The sequence below is a fragment of the Watersipora subatra genome, chromosome 6 (genome assembly GCF_963576615.1).
Source record: "Watersipora subatra chromosome 6, tzWatSuba1.1, whole genome shotgun sequence".
Classification (NCBI taxonomy): domain Eukaryota; kingdom Metazoa; phylum Bryozoa; class Gymnolaemata; order Cheilostomatida; family Watersiporidae; genus Watersipora; species Watersipora subatra.
Genome location: NC_088713.1, coordinates 7,876,065 through 7,898,400, shown reverse-complemented (window position 1 = coordinate 7,898,400; position 22,336 = coordinate 7,876,065). Strand labels below are relative to the sequence as shown.

Genomic DNA, 22,336 nt, shown 5'->3' with positions numbered 1-22,336 from the left:
ATTTGTCTAATGCCGAGTCGTGGCTGTAGTTATGGAAGTAATTGTGTTAGCTGAGAAAAGGGTGCTCACCTTTCATTCAGTTTGCATCCCAAAGGTAAACGTTTACTTTTCAGTTGATAATTTTTGACATAACTACCTCAGTTGGGTTTCAGAACTGTGTCAATGTGGCTATTTTATTTTGGTTATAGTTATTTCTGATCAAAGGCATCGGCTAGGCTGCCAGATTCTCCTCTCGAACTTTGTAATGTTCAATATTTGGGACTTTTTGTAAAATACCTTCCCAATTTATCTTACGTCATCCTTTAAACTTCTACAAAATGATGTGAAGGTTCCAAACAGCATATGTGGTCTTTTCTGTTCATAATATGACATTTGTATCTATAGACGCGAGAAAGATACATTTCCTACAAAGGTTTTTACTCTCAACATCCTTGAGTGTTGCTTGGTACTCCACTCTTCTAAGTGCTGCCAGAGCTTACTGTTGGTTAATCACTTAAAAGTACATTAACCCTAATATAGTCGAAGTCCTCCGAATCTTTACACTGATCACTTAAAGGCAGCGGTTCTTAACCTTTTTCAGTGTATTTCCCACTTTGACAAACCACACTTCGAGATTTGCCCCTCTCTAGCAGCTAAAAGTTGTGGTATTTTTGCCACTCTCAGATTGAAGGAGACTTTTCAGATAGCATTTTGCCATACAGTCAAAATGAATCAATTATTAATTGAACTGTGAAAGAAATCATATTTTATGGATAGTTTGTCATGATATACTTTTTATTTATGGAAAAATAAAGTTCAAGATAAACACAACCATAGAGTAATTTGAATATCCAATAAGCTGCTTGATACATCACGAGGCTTAGTTTCCGTACCCACAATAAAAGCATGTATCTGCACCATGTATGTGGTGAAAATACAGTACAACAGCTATATCCTTGAAATGCGCGTAATCAATAATCTCAATCTGAAGCTTGAGAATTCCCACCTTAAATCCTCAAATTTCCCACTGGTGGGAAATTTCCCACTGGTTAAGAGCCCCTGCTTAAAGGGATGTGAGAGTTGTATAACTTATGACTATTATAATATACTAGCTGTGCTACCCGGCGTTGTCCGGGTAACAAAGTCTTTGGGCAGAAAATTGATTTGTATTTAACATATAACAACATTTGCCATTCTAACTTTCAAACTGCATATCATAAGATAATTGTTTTGTGTAGTTGAAATAAATTAAGAGAAAAATAAAAACAACCGTCAAGGTTTTAAAACTTTGTCAAACAACTGTAACTTTCAAGGTGTTAGCTATTGCCTCATTGCTCCATTGCCATTGCCTGCATTGTTGTCCAGCTACAGCTATTCTAATAATAGCTATAGCCGGAATGACAGACAGATATATACGACATACCGACATACTTTGAGAAATATATATATATAGATGTTTATAATATGTTTCTAATTTCTAAAAAGCAGGCATCATACTGGCATTGCGACGGAAAGCAAAGATAGATAGAGATAATAGTAAAACTCCTGACCTATCGACTGAGCACTTACCAGATTATCCAATAAAATTGATGCTCACAAAAGTTCAAAATATTCATAAAATAATGAGTTGTCTGCTCTTTTTTAATAATTCACTTGAAAGAGAAAACAATTCTAAATTTTGAGTTTTTGTGTTAAATAATGTTCAGCTATTTGTTGTAAATTCATGACTAGTTAACCAAGCTGTTACTTATAGAAAACATTCAATCAATAAGGAGAATTTACTCACAAAGTAGCTAATGAATAAATCCTTTACTTATAATGAAACTCTTTATGAACTCGTGAATGTCGCTTGTAAATTAGCTAAAATGAGTTGGTTCAGATCTTCGTGAACATTTCATGCAATCTTTTAAATATTTAACAAAGTTTTGGTGATTTAATTTGAATGTAATTTGATTTAATTTTAACTGTAATTTAAATTGGCTGTCTAGGTTTTACTTTGCCATAGTTTTATGAGGTTTTAATATATGCTGATTTTTGAGTGTTTCTACAGTTTAAAAACCCCTCTGACCACTATCGCATTTGTAAAACAGCATGTTGTGTAATACTAACAGCATATGTGATAATTGTCACAATCCCATCTAGTGATTTGCTTTAACCAATAAATAGTCATATTTTGGCGAATAAAATTTGTTGATGTATTAGTGTTACTACATTTGATGATATCTTGCCTTCCCAATAATTGTTCTTTTCAGAGGAAATTGAGTTGCTCAACCTTGCTTTGGTCATACTTCTAATGGTTATTCTATATTTTCTGGTGAATAAATCCTTCACATAAAGTCGGCAGTGCGTAACATCTATTGTATAATATCTATATATAATATTTGAACATAATATTTATATGATAGGATATATAATATTTATATATAATTTCTATAAAGTAGAGTATATAGTATATACATATAAAATCTGTATAATATAGATATGCATCTATATAATATAGATATAGTAGAGTGAAAGCATGAGTGCTAATTCTTGTTTCATAGAAATTTGCTCAGGGGATTTGATGAAAAGCGCTGCATATACCAATTATTTGTTGTAGGCATCCTAGTCAAAGCTATGTAACTCTGATATCATTCAATGCTTCCTCCTATTATTATTATTACTGTTACTGATATTATTACTGTACTAGTACTCTGGTGGTCCTGTGGGTTGTGATAGATCATCAGGTGTAATAAGTATGTGCACAATTATTCCGAAGTGTGGGAATGCGGTTGATTAGAGCAGGTGTTAAAGTGTTGGTCTTACTCGACTTTCAACATAAACTGAAAGTTGAGTGTTTGAATCCTGTTTTAAGCAATTCTTTTTCTAACCTCTAAGTGTGGCTTCGGTCATGGCTCTTAACTCTTTCACTACTGCGCTTAATTCGCTATTTTCACCAAATTAATTCAAACGGATTTTCGAAAAATCGATATACTGCTAGTATTTATGCAATACCTCGAGAATCAATACAGACTTTGTTTTGCTGCAAAAAGCATTTTATTCAGAACAAAAATCTCTACAAGATAAGTATAAAATTGTTTAGTGAATCTAGTGAATCTCACAAAATTTCTGAAACTTCCTTTGCATTGAACAAACGCGGTGTGTTTCTTATTGCCATGACGATAGCGATCTGGTTTTCCCGTTTTGAAAAATAATCAGAAATGGAATTGCTTAGTAAAAAGATTTTTGATTGGTTGCACTTGGCAACAAAGTTCTTTCGTCGGAGACAAAGTTTTATTAGTCTAGCTAATGTGTAGGCCTCGTAATAAAAAAGTGGACCCCTATTGATAAGCCGATACATCGGCTTACGGTCTCTACGTCTATTACCGCGAAAGCCGATACATCGGCTTACGGTAGCGTAAGAGTTAATATAGAAGATTATTACTGCTACCCTGGTATTCTATTGCACCATGAGAGATAGTCAGGTGTAATAGCTAGGAGCATAAGTGAGAAGGCGGCCAATGAAACTAAATATAGCAAGTTGAAATTCCGTATGATGCAATCTTTTTACCCAATTCTGACTTTGGATAGACGAACACACGGACGCTGCCCTGATTGTAGTAAAGATTACTGTTATTATTGTTGTTATTGCTACTGTTAGTGTAGAGCTAAAAAGCAACTGTTGAGTTTGGGTTTGTTTATAGGCAGGTCTGGCGATTGCTCATGTGTCTCTCCCTCTCACCTCAGTTCTAACTCAGGAGATGCAGGTCGGGGAGGGAGAGTGTTTGCAAGAAGGCGATGCTGCTGAGCTCAAGTACACCGGCTGGGTTTTCTCTAATGGTCAACTTACTCAGGCAAGTAGGGGGGGCTGGCTTAGCACCTAGTTTATTTGCTCGCCTGTACTAGTCTATATATATATATATATATATATATATATATATATATATATATATATATATATATATATATATATATATATATATATATATAAATCTTAATTTTTGTCTGTCTGCGTGTCCAGTATTACTATATATATACATTGTATATATTACCGCATAATGTATACTATATATATTGTTTGGTGTAAAGTATATTATAAAAATGTATTATAATATAATACATAATACTTAATATATAATACAGACATATGTTATAACATTTAATATAAGTTATATATACACCATATATATATATATATATATATATATATCTATACTAGCTGTGCTACCCGGCATTGCCTGGGTAATAGAAAAGTCTTTGGACAGAAAATTGATTTGTATTTAATTTATAACAACATTTGCCATTCTAACTTTCAAACTACTGTACATATCATGAGAAAAGTGTTTTGTCTTATAAACAATGAGAAGTAATGAGAGTTGCTCGCTATCACCCTGCGTGCTATTAGCCAGTACGTTTAATAAGGTGAGCGAACAGCTTCTCGTGACGTTATGCGATGACCCGCGTCATACGCAAAGCAGTTAGGTATTTGCTCTCATATAATGACATATTGGCAAGCTAGCAATTCGATTTCTGTAGTCTAGTGGGTAGGACGTCCGACTGGTGAACGGCAGTGTCTGAGATCGAATTACTTTTAGTATGGAATCTTTATTCCAAGATTTTAAGATCTATAGCCGGAATGCGTAACGACATATCCACATACTATATACATACAGACAGACATACTTTGAGAAATGCAATTATATAGATATACTCAGTATGTATGCCAGATTTGGGGTGACGATTAGCTGAGTATTCTTTCTTCTTACTCATCTTATTACGTATATATATGTATAATATTATAAATAATTTATATATAATATCTATATTATAGGATATATAATATCCGTATATAATATCTATAAAATAGAGTATATAGTATCTATAAGTAATGTCAATATAATTATAATATAGATACATATCTATATAATATAGATACAGTCGACGCTCCTATAACGTACACCTCTTATAACGTAAATTCCAGATAACGTAATGAATTTATGTTAAGTTTTTGCTTTTTGCCACATAAAAATTTCCATATAACGTGAAGTGTCAAGGCAGGCGAGCTCTCAAATTCGATTTAAATGATAAACTATCTCGTCGCCACACTTGCAAAAGAAAAACGATGCACATATAGCGTTTTATCTATTATATTTAAAACTTTTGTGACATTTTAGTTCATTGTGATAGATCGTCAGATGTGTCGACAAAACAGAAAATAGGGTAGCTGCGCAATTGTTCATAGGTGTTACAGCATCGGCCTACCAACCTGCATGTCACGAGTTGTAGCATCGTCGAAAGTTCTCTTTTATTTTAACCTTGACCTCTTACATGCAGATGCACGACGAACAGGTATTTCCGCTCTTTTTATAGTGAAAATATTTTTTTTTCTCTATTGTAAACGTATAAAATATTTGTGATCAGTTGTACTTTGCAGAATATACAAGTTGTTCAGTAAAAATAAGCAGATCATTGTAAATGAACATCGAATATGTGCAGTCCCATCAACTTGTTGTAAAATAACTGCAATCTTGGTCTATAAAACCAATGAAGTTGATCAGAAAAAGGAAAAAAGATGTCGATGCAAACCGATAATACTGCAGTTACGGTACAGTCAACAAATTAAAAAGTTGAGTCTAGTTTTTTCCTTTTGCATGGCAAAAGGGAAGAGTTTGGAAAGTTCTTGGAAAGGATTAGGCAATTTGCATCTATTTTACTGTTGGTATTGCGTACATTCCCTATAACATAAATGCTCCTGGAATGGATAATTTACGTTGTAGGAGCGCCTACTGTGTATAACGTATATATATATATATATATATATATATACATGTATATATATACATGTATATATATATATATTTATATATATATATTTGTGTATCTACAAATTTACACATAATTCAGCCAGCTACTCCATTAAACTTGTCACATAATATAGCCAGAATTCCTAGGAGTAAGACGTTTCTATAAATTTGAGTGAGGAGGTGACAAGAATGTTTATGTGGTGAAATCTAGTGCCTCTGCAGGTTTACAATCTAGTTGCCATAGTTACGTAGCTTGAGTACCAGTATTCTGTGATTACAGATGATAGATAGCAACATGGAAAAGGATAAGACATTCAAAATGAGGCTAGGTAAAGGCTCTGTTATCAAGGGCTGGGAGCAAGGTAAATTTTAGCTATTCCTGTTTTCTGTCTGTAATGCTACAAATTAATGATTGATGCTACATGTTAACCCCTTAGCAGACTAACTGAGATAATTTAGAAGGTATGCTTTTAAATTTTTGAACTATGCAAGAATTCTCTATCTCAGAGTTCTTATTCTGCTAAAATAAAACTACCTCAAGCTATCTCGGCATGTTTGGTCTTTTGACCTACTTTTTCCTCTTTCATGTGATTATTGTATGCCATAATTTCAAAAACATTTTCATTTGAAATGCAATTATAGCCAATAAAATGTTAGAAAAATTCCTTCTACTAAAATAATAACTACCTCGAGATATCTTAAGCTAGTAAACAATTAAGCTAGTAAACAACACTAGTTCTACATTACTAATAAATGACAAGTTTGTACTTTTGAAATACTGATCTAGTATTCTAGTAAGTTAAACCCTGTAAAAAAATTGCGTAATATATGTAAAGTTGTGTAGATTGAATTCATTATGAAAAGATGTTTCCTAAAAACAGCTTCTTTAAAGATTATCACGTTAAGCAATCAATCCTCTACTTTCTGTTACCTCTAGAGAACAATTTTTTACAGACACCAAGTGGTTGGAGCAAGAATTTGTCCTAACATAAACAAGGATGTTTCAACATGCAACACTCAAAATTTTTTTCAACTTTATAGATTTGTAAATGAAAGTTAAAAAACTGCTATGAGTTAAAAATACATTGTACAATTGATAAAATATTGTATAAATTAGTTGGTTTAAATTATACCTAGCGTAAGCTACAGTACATTACACATCACTTTGCGATGACTTACTGTATTCATGATCCTATGCATTGCGGAGGCTGCACTTCATTCTAAGTATCTATTATGTTTTTATGTGATTAAGGTGTGGTGGGCATGAAGGTACAAGGGAGACGGCTGCTAATCATTCCTCCTGAGCTGGGCTACGGAGAGCAGGGTGTACCACAGAGAGTCCCTCCTAATGCTACTCTTGCTTTCGAGGTTCTCGTGCTAAGGGTAAGTTTATTCTTAAGTTAAACTTTGTCTTTCGATCATCTCTACAAATAAATAATATAAGATATATAATATCTTATATAAGATAAACTATACGATAAACTTTGAGCAATTATTTGTCTGTGGAATAGTTTTAGAAAAATAAAGTTCGAAATTTCTCAAAACTTCAGTTTTGTAAGTAAAGGTAAAAAAGCAGTTGAAATTAAAAATGAAAGAAACTATTAAAAAAATATAGTAATTTAGTTTTAACTATATTTAGGGTAAGTAAAAGTAGATTAAATCGTAGTTCTATCACTTACTCTTCCATCAAATCTACACATCGCTAAGTCTACATTTCCGTTAATATGACTCTGAGATAATGTAACAACAAATACTTTTTTTCTTACTGTTTATTTTAATAATTTAGTTTTAACATTGTAATTCTTTACATCTTCTACATAATTCATTTGTTTCAATAATTACTGTATATAATAATGTATGTATTAACTATTTTATTATATATGTATTATAATTATAATTAATAATATACTCAATAATAATTGTATATAATTGGAGTATTTATCATTGGCTTTTGGTCTCGGAACGAATTAAATAAATATAATATATTCTTATAAATCTATTTGCTTCAACGTACGACAGTTTCAACATAATAAGCAAATGTTGGAACGAATTAACTTTGTATGTTGAGGTTTGTTTGTATTGTATTTTACGTGCTTTAGATTTGAGCATTATTATTATTATGTCACATGGCTGTCAATATCTTCTAGTTTACTTATGTGTGCACAACTCCAAATTGACCAGCTTTATGTCAGAAGCTGTAGGGAAATAAGAATAGTTCTTCACTTCTGTCATAATTATTTAAAGATGAAGAAGCCCGGTGCTGCCGTCCAAGCACAGCCTCCACAGCTGCCTGCTGTCCAATCAGAGCCTGTTAACTCTCAGGTGCAAAGTCCGTCTCTTCCAGCGGTGGAGGCGTCACCAGTTGTCCATGAGAACATGAAGACTAGAACTCAGTCTATGAGTGAGCAACTGGAGGTGAGTATATATTTGAAAGCCTTAAAGAGCTTAGATATGTTTTCGAAATTCACCTGTGCAGAATCGGAGCTTAATCCACCTCTGGAAGAGATCTACCTCTCCAAGCGCTCATGTATAGATGCGGTACTCATGCTGAGAAAATACTCATGCTGGGAAATGCTATCTGTAGGGTTGTGAGAGTTTGATGTTATTGAATTGTTATGTTCTTTGCTTTCTCATGGAGAAATTTTATCTGCAGCACTTTAAATTTTAAAATGTTATCTGCAACACGTTCAGTTTTAAATTGCTCGATCGCTTAGCTGCCTCATGGAATAATTGTGCGCATACTTGTACCACATGACAACCTCACAGCGAATGTGACTGTCAGTGTACTAGTATCATGATGTGAGAGAGGAGACGACTCCCATGAATTAACTTAATTTATATTTTCTCACTTTTTTACATTATAGTTTTTATTTCTAGCACCTGCACTTTTACTTAAATTGTAATGAAACTGTTTGACCTTTGACCCTTATACTGAGATAATCAGAACTTAAATTGTATTTTCTTGTGAGTGGCGGTTTGTAATTGTAGTCATCATTAAGCTATGTGCTGGGTAATAGTCCAGATATTTGTACGTGTCTGTTAGCTTAGCCTTAGATCATATTGGATACGATTCAGAAGCATTTTGGAACCACTAAGAGACCATATAAGCGTTTGATCTTAGATTGGCGTGACAAAAAGATCCCTGTATGTTAATTAACCATATAGGAGTACTAGCCTTGTGACGGCTTTCTCTTTTTACCTTCCAAGGCAGAGAGGCCTGCTCAGTCAGATAGTTCTCTCAAGTCTCGCATGGCCAAACTTGGGACAGCAATGCTTCCTATGCCTTCATTTGGTCAGCCCGCACCTTCTGTCTCTGGCCATGCCGACTCACTGGAGGGAGAGGTGAGCTAAAAGTTTAAGTTTTATTTTCTGTGACTGTCTGAGATTAGTTTTGATGTGTCCATATTAGTAAAAGTCATCACAACGTTTTAATACAAAGTGCGATGAAAATGCCATGAAAACGTAAGTTTGGTGGAAACAAATTCGCATCTAGTTAAATACTAGCTGAAGGCTCGGCGTTGCACGGGTATTAAAAGAACAGCTTATAAACAGTGGCAGGTAACGTAGTTGCCTGCCACTTGATATTAGTCTGGCACATTCCCAATGACTAATTTGAGTAAGCTAGTATCCTATTGCTAAACTTACTAATAAGAGCCGTGGGAGCAAGCTTTAGTGATATTGCGTAATGCAGAGTGCGATGCGTATTTTAACTGATATAGCGACTCATACCGCCTAATGGAATCATTGCATCTTGCGTAGCTTAATTGGTAATATTAGTGCCTGGTGAATGGGAGGTTCAGAGATCAAATCCAGCAGAATGTGGATATTACATTCTTAAATTTTAATGGTTATAGCTGGACACACTGAACGACGGACTTTGAGATATATATATATATAGAAGATGAATTATTTAATGCTCTTCAATTGTTCAACTGGTGGAATTATATCTGCATTTTTAATTGGATAAAATCATTACATAAAAAGCAGACCACATTGTATGAGAGTTGTATACTCTCTCAATCATTGTGTCTTATCCCATTTGTAAAATTAGATATACCTAGCGGTTTTTAAACTTCATTCGTACAATTTTATCCACCTTATCGCAAAATAAAAATTTCAAATATAGCGCAAGTTGTTATAAAGGATATAAACTTAGCTAAAATCTTTTGCCGGGGTAAAATCTTTTGTCGACAGCCAGGCATTTTCTACTAGCAGTGAGCTCGGTGATGTTCGGGATTGCTTCATTGTTTATCATATAGTCTGCAGGTTCGTGTTTAGCTTACTGGTTCTCAGAAACCAGACAGAGTTTTAAAAACAAAAATTTTAGCGATCAGGTGGAAAGCAAGAAGCATGTGAAGTTTGGATAAAATCAACAAAAAATGTGAAAATGTATAGACTGTCTGTCTGTTAGTCTGCGATTACACAGACATACAGACAGACACACTGTATGACATAATGGGATTTACTAATAGATATATTGCGTAATGATGATTTACTAATATAGGTTTTTGTTTTTAAAAACCTATAGGTTTTTATAAGTGTCATATTCCAAACCTTATAGGTTTTGGAATATGATACTTTGCATAGATGTCGCAGATTTTACTTAATGTTCAGCGTGTTTTATGGTGAGCCAACTAAGAAACTTATTTAGCCTCTTATTTGAGCCTAAAACTTTTGTGACCAGTTTTAATTGTTAGACCATTGAAAACATCAGCGCGCATAAGCTGTGCTCCAAGTAGATGGTGCCCCATTTTATCACCGTAAGTTCTTGGATTTGCTTTGTGGCTGAAAATTTTGTGTTAGTTTTTTTTCCTGTTTCATTTTTCACCGCTTTTGTAGGTGTTGAACTTTTAGTTAATTTTTGTAATGTCAGCCAACCAACTATGTGTGCACAGCTTTAGGAGGGAAATAATGAGACAACTCTAACCAAATTATTTTTAAATCATTTGACGCATCTATTGTTAATCTTTTAGAAGTCTGGGCACATCTGTTTCTTCTGAGGATTTGACCCGCCATCAAGTTTGGTCTATTTTAATCTTGAGTTTTGTCTATTTTAATCTTGAGTTTTGTCTATTTTAATCTTGAGTTTTTTCTATTTTAATCTTGAGTTTTGTCTATTTTAATCTTGATTTTTGTCTATTTTAATCCCGGCTGTCAAATCACTTAAAACAAGAAACAAAATTTTAATTGAAAGAAAAATATGTATGCTTTCTGATAACATCTTTTAAAATTTGACTCAAGTAAACCATTTGCAGAACAAATTATGTCATATTAACAGTTGCTAGCTTAAACTCAAGATTAAAGTTGATAAAACTTAATCGTGGTTAAAACGCTCAGAAAAAAGACATGCCCAGTCTTCTCCAAAAATGATTTCAGTAATCGCGCATATTGGTTATAAGTTCTAGTACCAACTATCGCATCGATAACAACTAGTGATGTCATTTCATACATATTTTTCTTCTGAGCGTTTTAAAACCGGGATCAAATTTTGTCGATTTTAATCTTGAAACATCCTGACAGTCAGATCACCTCAAACATCATGAAAAAATCTCAATTGATAGAAAAATATGTATACTTTTTGATAAAATACTTTAACGTATGACCTCAGTAACCCTTCAAATACAAGTTGTGTTGTATAATCAGTTGCTAGCTTAATGACATAAAAAGATGCATATTTTAGAGGCCAGCCAGTGTACACAGTGTGCATTCCATGACATCAGAGAGGCAGCCAGAGGTTGTTACTGACCACCAGTACCATCCGTATGCCAGCCCCGCTGTCGCCCACCCTGCTACTGCCCATCCTGTTGGACAGTTTCCAGTTCGTCAGGCATCACAGAGTGCATTCCAGGTAGTTGTCTGCCCTTTTTTGTTCATTTTCCGGCAATCCGACAGAGTATTTGTGGGTTTTCTGTCAATTATGGTTGGAGTACACTGCATAAGATGAAGACCAGATTGTAACAGAATGTCTGAATATCTCTGTTTGGAGGGAACCATCTTGGCTTAGCTGAGTTTCTTGAAACCAAATAGGTTCAATCAGGCTCAAACTAACCTCTATATTGATTGGATAATAAATATGTAATTAACTAATGCTATCATCATGTAACATTTTTATGTTGATATGTATTTGCTGCGGGCATGAATAGCTGGATGGGCTAGCCGCTAGTTTATGGCAATGGCAGCAGTTTTCAGTGATTTTGATTGGACGGTTCAATATTAAAAAAGCAACTCAACTCTATTCGTTCATTGTTGCTGTTTATCCATGTAGAGCAATTCCCTTTAAATACAAGTTATAATAAGCTCGCTTTGATTAATTGGATCATAGTATCAACTCTTTGAAAACATTACATGTTCCCTCACTCTAAATTAATGCTCTGCTATGTCAGCCATTGTAAGTTATGGGATTTGTGAATGGCTAGCTTTTTAATTATTAAAACGAAACTGGATAGCAAATTGATGACTTAGATGTTGTACTTTGATGCTATATAGCTACAAAGCTATAGAGATGTAAAGCTATTCAGTTATGAGGCTATAAAACTATGAAATCTAGCTATGATGCTATACAGCATCATAGCTATATAGCATCATATCTGTGGAGCTGTATAGCTTTAAATCTGTGAAGCTGTATAGATATAAAACAATAGAGCAGTAAAGCTATAAGACCACAGCCACACCCTGCTGAAGCAGTGAGTAGAGTAACTATCTACTATGATATCTCATGTTGGCAGATAGATTGGCCAAAGAGAATTGGTGCTAGTAGAGTGAAGGCTGTGCCATCTTTACTCCATTCAATTATAGTTTGGTGATTTTAAAGTTTTGTTACTGACAGTAGCGTTTGTATAAATACTTGTACTGTCATATTTAAGTATGCGTGTGTTTGTGTGCATGCATGCATGTGTGTGTGTGTGTATTTTATTTCATTAATTAGTAGAAATATAACATTGAGCAAAAATGAAGATAGGATTATAATATTGATAAGTTAAACAAAATAAATGAGAGCTTAGTTCCTATTTGTTAAGGCATGATGAGGTCCACATGCGCAGTAGCACTGCAGCTAGTCAAGGCGCTAGGCCCACAGGAATTGGCACTCAAACACAGCGAGTCTGGATTAATCTAAGCTTAACAAATGACTTTTAACATCAACTATAAAACTAGTAAATGCAGAGGTTTTGGTTAAGTCTATTGGAAAACTGTTCTATTGTAATGGTACTCTGTGTTCGATTGTTTTTGACCTGAAGCAGTATAAAATAATGGTAAAGGTAGAATAGTAACTCGCTGTGTAAGGCCACATGTTAATTGGTGTGATTGACTCAGATATATATATATATATATATATATATATATATATATATATGTATGTATGTATGTATGTATATATATATATATATATATATATTAATATATATATATATGTATATATATATATATATATATATATATATATATATGAGTAAAACCGTAAGATCCGAGCAGAGTGCTCAATGATAAAACCAGAGCAAGTTAAAATTGGTAAGAGCAATCTTAAGATTGCTCTTACCAAGCATGAAACTACTAGTAATCATGTGTTTTATCTAAAGCTATAGTCTGATTTATTGATTTTATACATATATATATATATATTTATGTACATATTTTTTATAATTATGTATATTTATATAATTATGTATATTTATTTATGTTTATATATATTTATTTATATATACACTGATTGGTCATTTTCTAGCTCTATGCATGTTTCTCTACCCAGAGTTAATTCTATTGTGCAGCCTATACACCACAGACCGTCCCCCACCAACTACTCCCCCAGCATGACCCCTCACCCTGTCACCGACCCTGCTCAGACCCAGCTCACCCAGATGTTTCAAGCTTTCATGGCCCAGCAGGCAATGCAGCCCCAGATGACGCCGCAGCAGGCAATGCAGCCCCAGATGACACCGCAGCAGGCAATGCAGCAGGCGTTGCAGGGAGGCATGGCACAGCCTTGGGCTATAGGCCAACAACCACAGATTTTGAATGGTATGTCTTGTTTAATCTTTTTTCAACTCAGTTTCAATTTTTTATTACATGGAGTATATTTTTGTGCCTATGCTCTAGTGCATGCAACTCTATGAAGTTGTTATGAAGCTGTGCACACCTCTATGGATTTAGTATGAAATTGTGTGGAACTCTGGAGTTATTATCAATTTATAAACAACTCTATGGAATTATTATCAATTGATACGCAACTCTATAAAATTATTATAAAGATTTTGGTTATCTTTGTTGTTGATTTTGTAACACCTCGGAACAGGTGATGAAGTCAAAGAGAAAATGCTTTAAAAATCAATCATGTGAGGAAAATTTTCGCGGTTTCACCTCTCCAGTGTTTTTCTCGGGTACTTTTTAACGTTTATTTTATCTTTGTCTGCTACTTGAAAATATACGTTTATTTTCTTTTATTCATTTTTGAAGCAAGATATAGTTTGGACTAGCCGACTGCCCGGTGTTGCACGGGTATTAAAAACTGCTTATAAACAGTGGCAGGTAATGTAGTTGCCTGCTACTTGCCATTAGCCTGGCATATTGCCAATGACTAATTTGAGTAAGTTGGTATCCGTATTGCTAAACTTACTAATAAGAGCCGTAAGAGCAAGCTTTAGTGTATTTCAACCAAGATCACTACTCATATAGATAACGACTTGCGTAGCTTAATTGCTTACGTAATTGCCTGGTTAATCGAGAGGTTCCAATATCAAATCCAGCATGAAGTGAATGTTTTGTTCCTAGATTTTAATAGCTACAGCTGGACACACTGAATGACTGACTTTGAGATTTAGATTTATATAGAATATAGAAAAAAATATTCATCCATTGAATAGCTTGCTTGCGAAGATTCTGTTACTGAAGTAGGGAGTGTTTTGAAATCTGACTACATACACAGGTGCTTCTACAAAGTGTGAACAAATTCTTTTTACTCAGTCTTTCTCAAAGACTTCACGTATAGTAGTGACTGTTACTTGGACTGGACACTGAGTCTAATATCCTTGATAACTCCGATATATCGTCAGAATATTTTACTTTCTGCTAATTCTGACGCATTCTTATTAGCAACACCGCCGAATGCTATGCAAGGACAGCTAAATCTCTCATCAGCAACTAACAGTTCTATGGATGGCTCTGCAGAGATAGGGAAGAAGTTAGACAACCTCTCTGAACAGGTTGGTTTCACTTGGAACTAAGGCTAGACATGGTATATTTTTCCGGAGTGGATTTGAAGTATTCCCATATGTGTATCGTCAGTTCTAGCCCCGCAGGTGGATTTTAGTTCTGGAGGAGGATGTTTCTATTTTGAATCTTTGCAAAAAAATTCCTTGTAATTTTAGAGCTACCTTAAGTGGTTAACTTTCGCAAAGGAAATTCTATCGTACAATCTTATAAAAGTTATGTTTTTTTATATTTGATACATGTATATTTTGGCATCCATGAAATGTTGCGGTAGTTAAACATAGGTCCAGTTTTCTCCCCGACAGCTAAATACATAGAGTTGCTGTCAGTAGGGAGGCTTTCTCTGTTTCTTTGTGTAGCCATGTATGTGACTCATGGTTCAGAGCATTGATTGATTTTATAGACATGCGTTGCTTAGTTCCTTAAAGGTTGACTTGCAACAAAATTCACATTACCGTTATTTAATATGAAAATATTCACCATGTCTTACTCTGTTGTGTTGTAGGTGCAAAATATGTGGAAATGTGATTACAAGCTCTTAAAAGCTCAAAAACGAACAGAAAATCGCAGCCACACGAAACTGCCATAGTTTGGATTCCCTTTCCAAAACGGCTCAAATGTGATGTAGCTGTGAGAGACGGTTTCTGTTTACACTTTCTTGCAACCTTATTCGTCGAAATATTTTCACAAATATACTTCACGCAATCAATAAAACTATGTCTATTGTTCTTACGCGTCTGTTTTATCGTCATTGTAATCCTGTCACCTTTAGCAGTGATATCTTATAACTTACCGTAAAAATTCGTTAAACTTTTTAACCTTAGCTCGAATGAGTACATATCATTGTCTGATAATCATGACGAGCCTGTTGGTTACCTGTGATAATTGAAAAGTGCTGCAAAAATTATTTGCGAAGTATTTGGTCACATGATCAGATTACGACTTGACGATTGAATAATGCCGTAACAAAACTGTAAAGTAGCGAGCATCTATATTTGATACGGGGTCTTCGGTAAAACCCGAAGTGTTTGTCATAAATTAGTACTATGATAAGTTTTATATTGAGCTTTGTATTGGCCGCTCAATTCACGTGAGAACATACGTGACAAAACGATAACCAAACTCCGTGGTTACGTCATCGAAATAAAGAGGTTCCAATCTACGGCGGCTTTCCGTTTTTGAGCTTTTAAGAGGTTGTAATCACATTTCCACATATTTGGCACCTACAACACAACAGAGTAAGACATGGTGAATCTTTTGATACCAAATAAGTGTAATGTGAATTTTGTGGCAAGTCAACCTTTAATTGTACGTTGAATTGTCGGACGGAATGTCCAAGCTGAAACTGTAAAGTAGCGAGCATCTATATTCGATACGGGGTCTTAGGTAAAACCCGAAGTGTTTGTCATAAATTATTGCTACGATAAGTTTTATATTGACTTTTTTATTGGCCGCTCAATTCACGTGAGAACGTCACGTGACAAGACAATAACCAAAATCCGTGGATACGTCATCGAAATCAAGAGATTCCAATCTACGGCGGCTTTTCGTTTTTGAGCTTGTGAGAGCTTGTAATCACATCTTCACATATTTGGCACCTACAACACAACAGAGTAAGACATGGTGAATCTTTTGATACCAAATAACTATAATGTGAATTTTGTTGCATGCAAACCTTCAAGTTTTGACATTACAAAAATATTGTCCGAGTGTTTTCTTGATCATCTTTTTAAAGTACTATTTAGTGGTCTACCACGGAGTTGTATTCTCTTTGTAACTTTTATAATAATTTTGAAATGCTCTATAGTCCCTGCTAAATTGTGGTGATTTCATAGAATTATGAGTTTTAAGTTATAGCTATTTGTTGTTTTAGTTTTCCTTCATAGAAAACATCCCTTTTAGTCTATTTTAGTGTATCTATCTAGTAGAAAGCAATTTTGTGGCATTTTTAATGTATCTCTCTCATAAAAAAGGATCCCTGGGCTCAGTACTATTTGCTGAGTTGATGCATAACTAGCAAAGGTATCAATGAGTTTATAAAACTTTTCTTTAGCTGAGGCATAATTCGCTAAATACAAGACACGCTTTTATGAATAATTTTGAGAAAATCGCTATTTGGTCATGCAAAGCATGAAAGGAAAAGTTATTCTATTGTTATGCCAGATTCAAGCCATACAGATGACGACCTCAAGCATCCCGAATATGGAGTCGCGAACTCTGCTTGAGAACCTCAACCGAATAATCAAAGACAATGAAAAACTGAGGCTAGAAGTTACCGAAAAATCACAGAAGGTCGAAGAGCAGAATATCAAGATCTCTTCTCTTCTTCAAGACAATCAAAAGTGAGTATCTGAAATAGTACGTTCTCGTTTCAGTGTTCTTGGTCAAGGTCTCAATAGAAGTTATTGATCTAGTAGTCTAAAACACTTGACTTGTATGTCAAGTGTTCCATGATTTCTTCCATGATTGCATATAATACATAGCACATGAGCGATTCAAGACCAAATGACCTTCCCATAGCTCAATACTCAGAAAAGGGGTGACAGGAATGGCATCTAACCTTCTTCACCCTCTTTCGTCTCAGTACCGATACAAAATATCGATCAAATATATATTCGCAGATTGACCCAAATTTTGTCACAGTAAACTTAGGATATTGGGCTATCATTTCGCCAAAAAAAAACAGTGAACGAATTAGGTTTCGTTTTATTCAGAATTCATCGCATTATATTGCGGTTTTGGTTCAAGATGGAAGAAAAAGGTTGCAAATATTAACCTAAACGTATCTCTGCCAGTGAGATTCTTTTTTATGCTAAGTAAGGGGGTCCGCATTTTGGTCAAATAGCGAAAGACGGCAATTTCTAATCTTCTAATTTCTAAACCAGATCGTTATCGTCATGGCAATAAGAAAAAATACCGCGTTTGTTCAACGCAATTAAAGCGTCAGAAATTTTGTGAGAGTGGCATTCACTAAACAATTTTATACTTATCTTGTAGAGAATTATTTTCTGAATGAGATGCATATTACAGTAAAAAGATATCTGTTTTTATTCTCGAGATATTGCTTAAATTACCAGCGGTATATCAGTTTTTTGAAAAATTCATTTGGATTAGTTTAGTTTGGACAGAATAATCATTTGGTCAGAATTCAATGCTGAAGTGAAAGAGTTGAAGGTTGAGATAAAAGAGCGCTATAAGGGGGATTTGAACTTGCAACACTCAGCTCAGTAGACTCGCACTTAGGCCAATTGACCACTTTTTCATTTGCCGGAATAATTGTGCCCATATTTATTCTCAGTACTTTATCAGCACACCTGTTGATAGTTGATTTAGTTATTACACCTGGTGATCTCTGTCGGCACACTAGACTGACAGCATTCCAAAATAATTATGTGTGTAGTTATTACACCTGGTGATCTCTCACAACACACTAGACTGACAGCATTCCAGAATAATTATGTGTGTAGTTATTACACCTGGTGATCTCTCACAACACACTAGACTGTCAGCATTCCAGAATAATTATGTGTGTAGTTATTACACCTGGTGATCTCTCACAACACACTAGACTGACAGCATTCCAGAATAATTATGTGCATAGTTATTACACCTGGTGATCTCTCTTGGCACACTGGACCTCCAGGGTTTCAGTATTGATAACATTGAAATAGAATGAAGATGATAAATCAGTGAATGATTAAATCAGCTAACAATAGTCCAACTGTCAGTCATACTGGATTTGAAGAATTTAGTCTAGCTTTGGTTTCTACAAGTGGCAAATTTTACTTGTAGACACGTTGAACAAAGTAATCAAATGTTGGAACAAAGGAATGACTCGTACAAGAGTACAGCTACTCAGAGTCAAGCCAAAGTTTTGGAGCTTGAGCAGGAAAAGGTAGGGGCGCTGCATTGCTTTTCTATTTCTTTATAGCCTTAGGACCAGGTGGCTCAAGCGTATGGCTCTGGGTGAGCCCCACCATTTTGCTATTTTGCGGTAGGAATATATGAGATTTAAGTAGATCAGTTTTGTAAACAGCCTTTCTGTAGCTACCAAATTCTAGTTTTGATTGGTTTGTTGGGCTTGTTATACGGGAAGTATAGCCATTCGAAGAAATTATTAACTCTTTCACTACGGAAAGCCTTAGTACCTATGCAAAAACATTGACCACGGATCACAGGGTTAACATATCCACCCCAAATGGTTTGCAAAATAAATTCATGACCTTGGATTATTATTTTGTTCAAAAAGCTAAACCAGGTTTTTTACTGATAATTTGCAGCCTAATATTACAGTTCAGAAATTTTATATTGCTGGTTTAGGATTGATGAAAAGAAGATTTATACACATTTCTGCTAGGACAGTTCTTTAGCACTGGGCTTGGATATTTCTGATGACTCAATTTGTTATATTAGAAACTGGGGTCTGACCTTTGGTCAAACTGCAAAAACAGTAGCGCCTTTCTTTCGCATCCGGTTTCGGTAAACTTAAAAACATAATTAAACATTTGCTCTTGTTGGTCAAACACATTGATTCTTGTGCAGAATTTTTCCTGCTGATTTTAATGACATGAATTCTCCGTCTGATTCTCTATGACAGAAACTCTAGCATTCACAGCAAAAATACAGAGCGGTCGTCAGCAAAGAGCTTTCGGCGTGTGAGATGATTCAATCTGAATGAGCAAAAAGTTCTAACGAGATCAAGTTAAGGTTCAGCCATGCCTCCAATATGAATTAACAAATATCAAAGTGTAGGTGACAGGAGGTCTGTCATCACTGGGTTAAAGCAAAAATTTCATACGTCAGCGTTTCCTCTGCTGGGTAGCAAAAATTAGTCAAAGTCGCCAATCGTAAGCGCTTTTACATTTTATATTTAAGCATGTCTATTCTAGGCTATGACTAGAATTTGTTGTTTCGCTTACTGCCGTTCATCATCCTTAACCTCTACTATAATAAGAGTCGTGGCCATCCGTCTTTTGGCATGCTTAGAGGTTAGGAGAAAGATTGGTTTGATCTCGCAACTTCCAGCATGGCAGATTGACACTTTACCAACTGTGACAATCAACCCCTTGGCAGCATTTTGGAATAATTATGCGCATAGTTATTACACTTGATGAACACACGGCACACTAGTATCAAGAAATTAGGAATCAGCCAATCATCAAGTAGCTACTCTAAACTCCTCCCATATCACTCATCCTAACGAATTAAGGACAAATAAGGAGTTGTTTACTCATGACTTTCATCTGAAGGACTCTTATATTTTGTGAATGAGTCAATGCAAGTGAGGTGCAGCACAAGTAGAAAACCATGTTTAAACAAATATTCAGACGTAATCTCGATTGCAAACCTCTCTACGTCGTTTGTGTTGCAGCTTATCCCACAGACATGCATATAAGGCTCATGTCATATGCTGCAGGCCTAGCTGTAGGCTTGTGCTAATATTTAGGTTAATGAAGGTGCATTAAGGCCAATTTCTGACGTGTGACAGAAATGCTTTCACATTTCTCCTGCAGACTGTTCTTGTTAGAAACAGTTTAATAGCTTCTGTGTTTGCCCGCAGGTTGAACTTACCTCTAAGCTGAGTACAGTTATGTCTACGCTGAGCAAAGCGCAAATGTCCTTGACAGAGCTGCGCAAGTCTGAACAAGAAATGAAAGAGCAAATAGCTGTACTGTCAGGTTAGTCGAGGGGATAACTACTAAAGTTTAGGGATCGGACGTGCTGTACAGTAAACAATTTTACGCATCAATTTTACTAAATGTCTTTTTTGCGCTGCAGCCGTGTTTAGGGTATCTAATACTTTCAGTCCTGCACAGCTACTCTGTGGCCAACTAATCGGACGATTGACCTTGAAAAAACAACCAAAATGGTAATTTTTGTGAAATTTTTCTATGCCGAGGAGTATTACCTATCAGCCACATATTCATTTTCCAAGTACAGCTGAAACTGAGGGTTTTTAAGTCTTCATTCAGCACAAAATACAATCAATGCGTCTCTACTTTTGGAATGGTTTTGGAGTTGCCCGCTGCCAACAAAGTTGCACCCTACCGCTTCAACAATTCAGAGTTACACTATATAGATGTTTCCATGATTTGCGATGTGTTCCTTAAAACAAAACTTGCTAAAGTGGACTCGCTGTCTCACAGTGAATGCTTTTGCTCGAATTTAGCGAAGTGAAGTCGCATCAAATGCTTTTGTATTTTACTGTTAATATTATTCGTAGTGGAAGCAACTCCAAACCCGCTTGAAGCATCAAAGCACAATGAATGTGCTTCAATATTATTAACCCATTCAGCACTAATTAGTTATCGGTTGACTGCCCCCCCCCCAAACCTAATCAATATTTCAGTAGCCTTACAATTAAAATGGACCTACATGAAATTGAGTATAAATACAGTAATTTTCAAAATAATCTTGATTTGTTTTTGCAGCTTAACGGAAACATTCCAGGCTACAATTTGATCTAAATATCTTTGTAGCTTTACAAATTCTACTAACCACAATTTCTAATCCTTCCGCGAAAAATATTTTTGATCAAGGTGAATTTTTATGTTTCAAAGCAGCTATCAAGCAGCTTTTTGGCAGTGACATTGTTGGACTATGTTAGATTGATAGGGAGCTTTATCAGCAGCAAATAAAAAAAAAGATTTCTCAATTCCAAGTAATAGAACAGGTGTTACAAGTTTCTAACTAACACTACGTCGCTAAAAGTTTTATCAATTACGTAATCGAACAGCTTGCTAATTTATATTGAAATGCATTGCAGAGGTTATTATGGATATATTATGCATAAAACAAGATAATAAGTTACCAGCTAACAGACAATCACCAGCAAGGAAAATATATGTAAAAATACAGTAAAATATACTGTAAAAACTGCAGTAAAAATGAAGATGCATGAAAAAGGAGCATTTTATACATGTATGTGTATAAAAAATATATATATAAAATATATATAAAAATGTGTTCATAAAAAATGATGAGACATTTAGAGTTATTTGATGCCAACTACCCATGCACATTTGCTCTCATTATAAATCAATTGATGCAGTATTTTCTTGGCTTTGGTAGTTCTTGTAGTTCTACAAAAAAATCATAAAATTATTATTTATTATAGGATAATCAAGTGATGAGTTCTAAAAATCAATAAAAATCTAAATTTTATTTGATTGAAAATGTTATAATCATGTATGTATCATTATGTATCATGAAAAAATCCATATCATACGCTGTTAGAATATAGTTTGTTCGAAATTCACAACAAAAATTTCGGCTTTTTATCGTTTTATTTTTCGGTAAAATTCTATATATAGCCACATAAAACTTACCTTCTTCTATTAATAAGTTCTCAATTTTTTCTTGAACATTAATTG

At 34.7% G+C, this 22,336-nt stretch overlaps 1 protein-coding gene across 1 annotated transcript in view; it reads left to right on the top strand.

The window, feature by feature from the left end:
• The window catches only part of LOC137398006 (FK506-binding protein 15-like), a 67,794-nt gene that overhangs the window by 12,899 nt on the left and 32,559 nt on the right, over nt 1–22,336 (top strand). Inside the window, 11 exon segments of the mRNA XM_068084104.1 lie at nt 3,663–3,812; nt 6,043–6,124; nt 7,015–7,145; nt 8,007–8,177; nt 8,976–9,104; nt 11,443–11,610; nt 13,526–13,775; nt 14,847–14,956; nt 17,127–17,305; nt 18,756–18,858; nt 20,524–20,641. Coding sequence (XP_067940205.1) covers nt 3,663–3,812; nt 6,043–6,124; nt 7,015–7,145; nt 8,007–8,177; nt 8,976–9,104; nt 11,443–11,610; nt 13,526–13,775; nt 14,847–14,956; nt 17,127–17,305; nt 18,756–18,858; nt 20,524–20,641 — 1,591 coding nt within the window.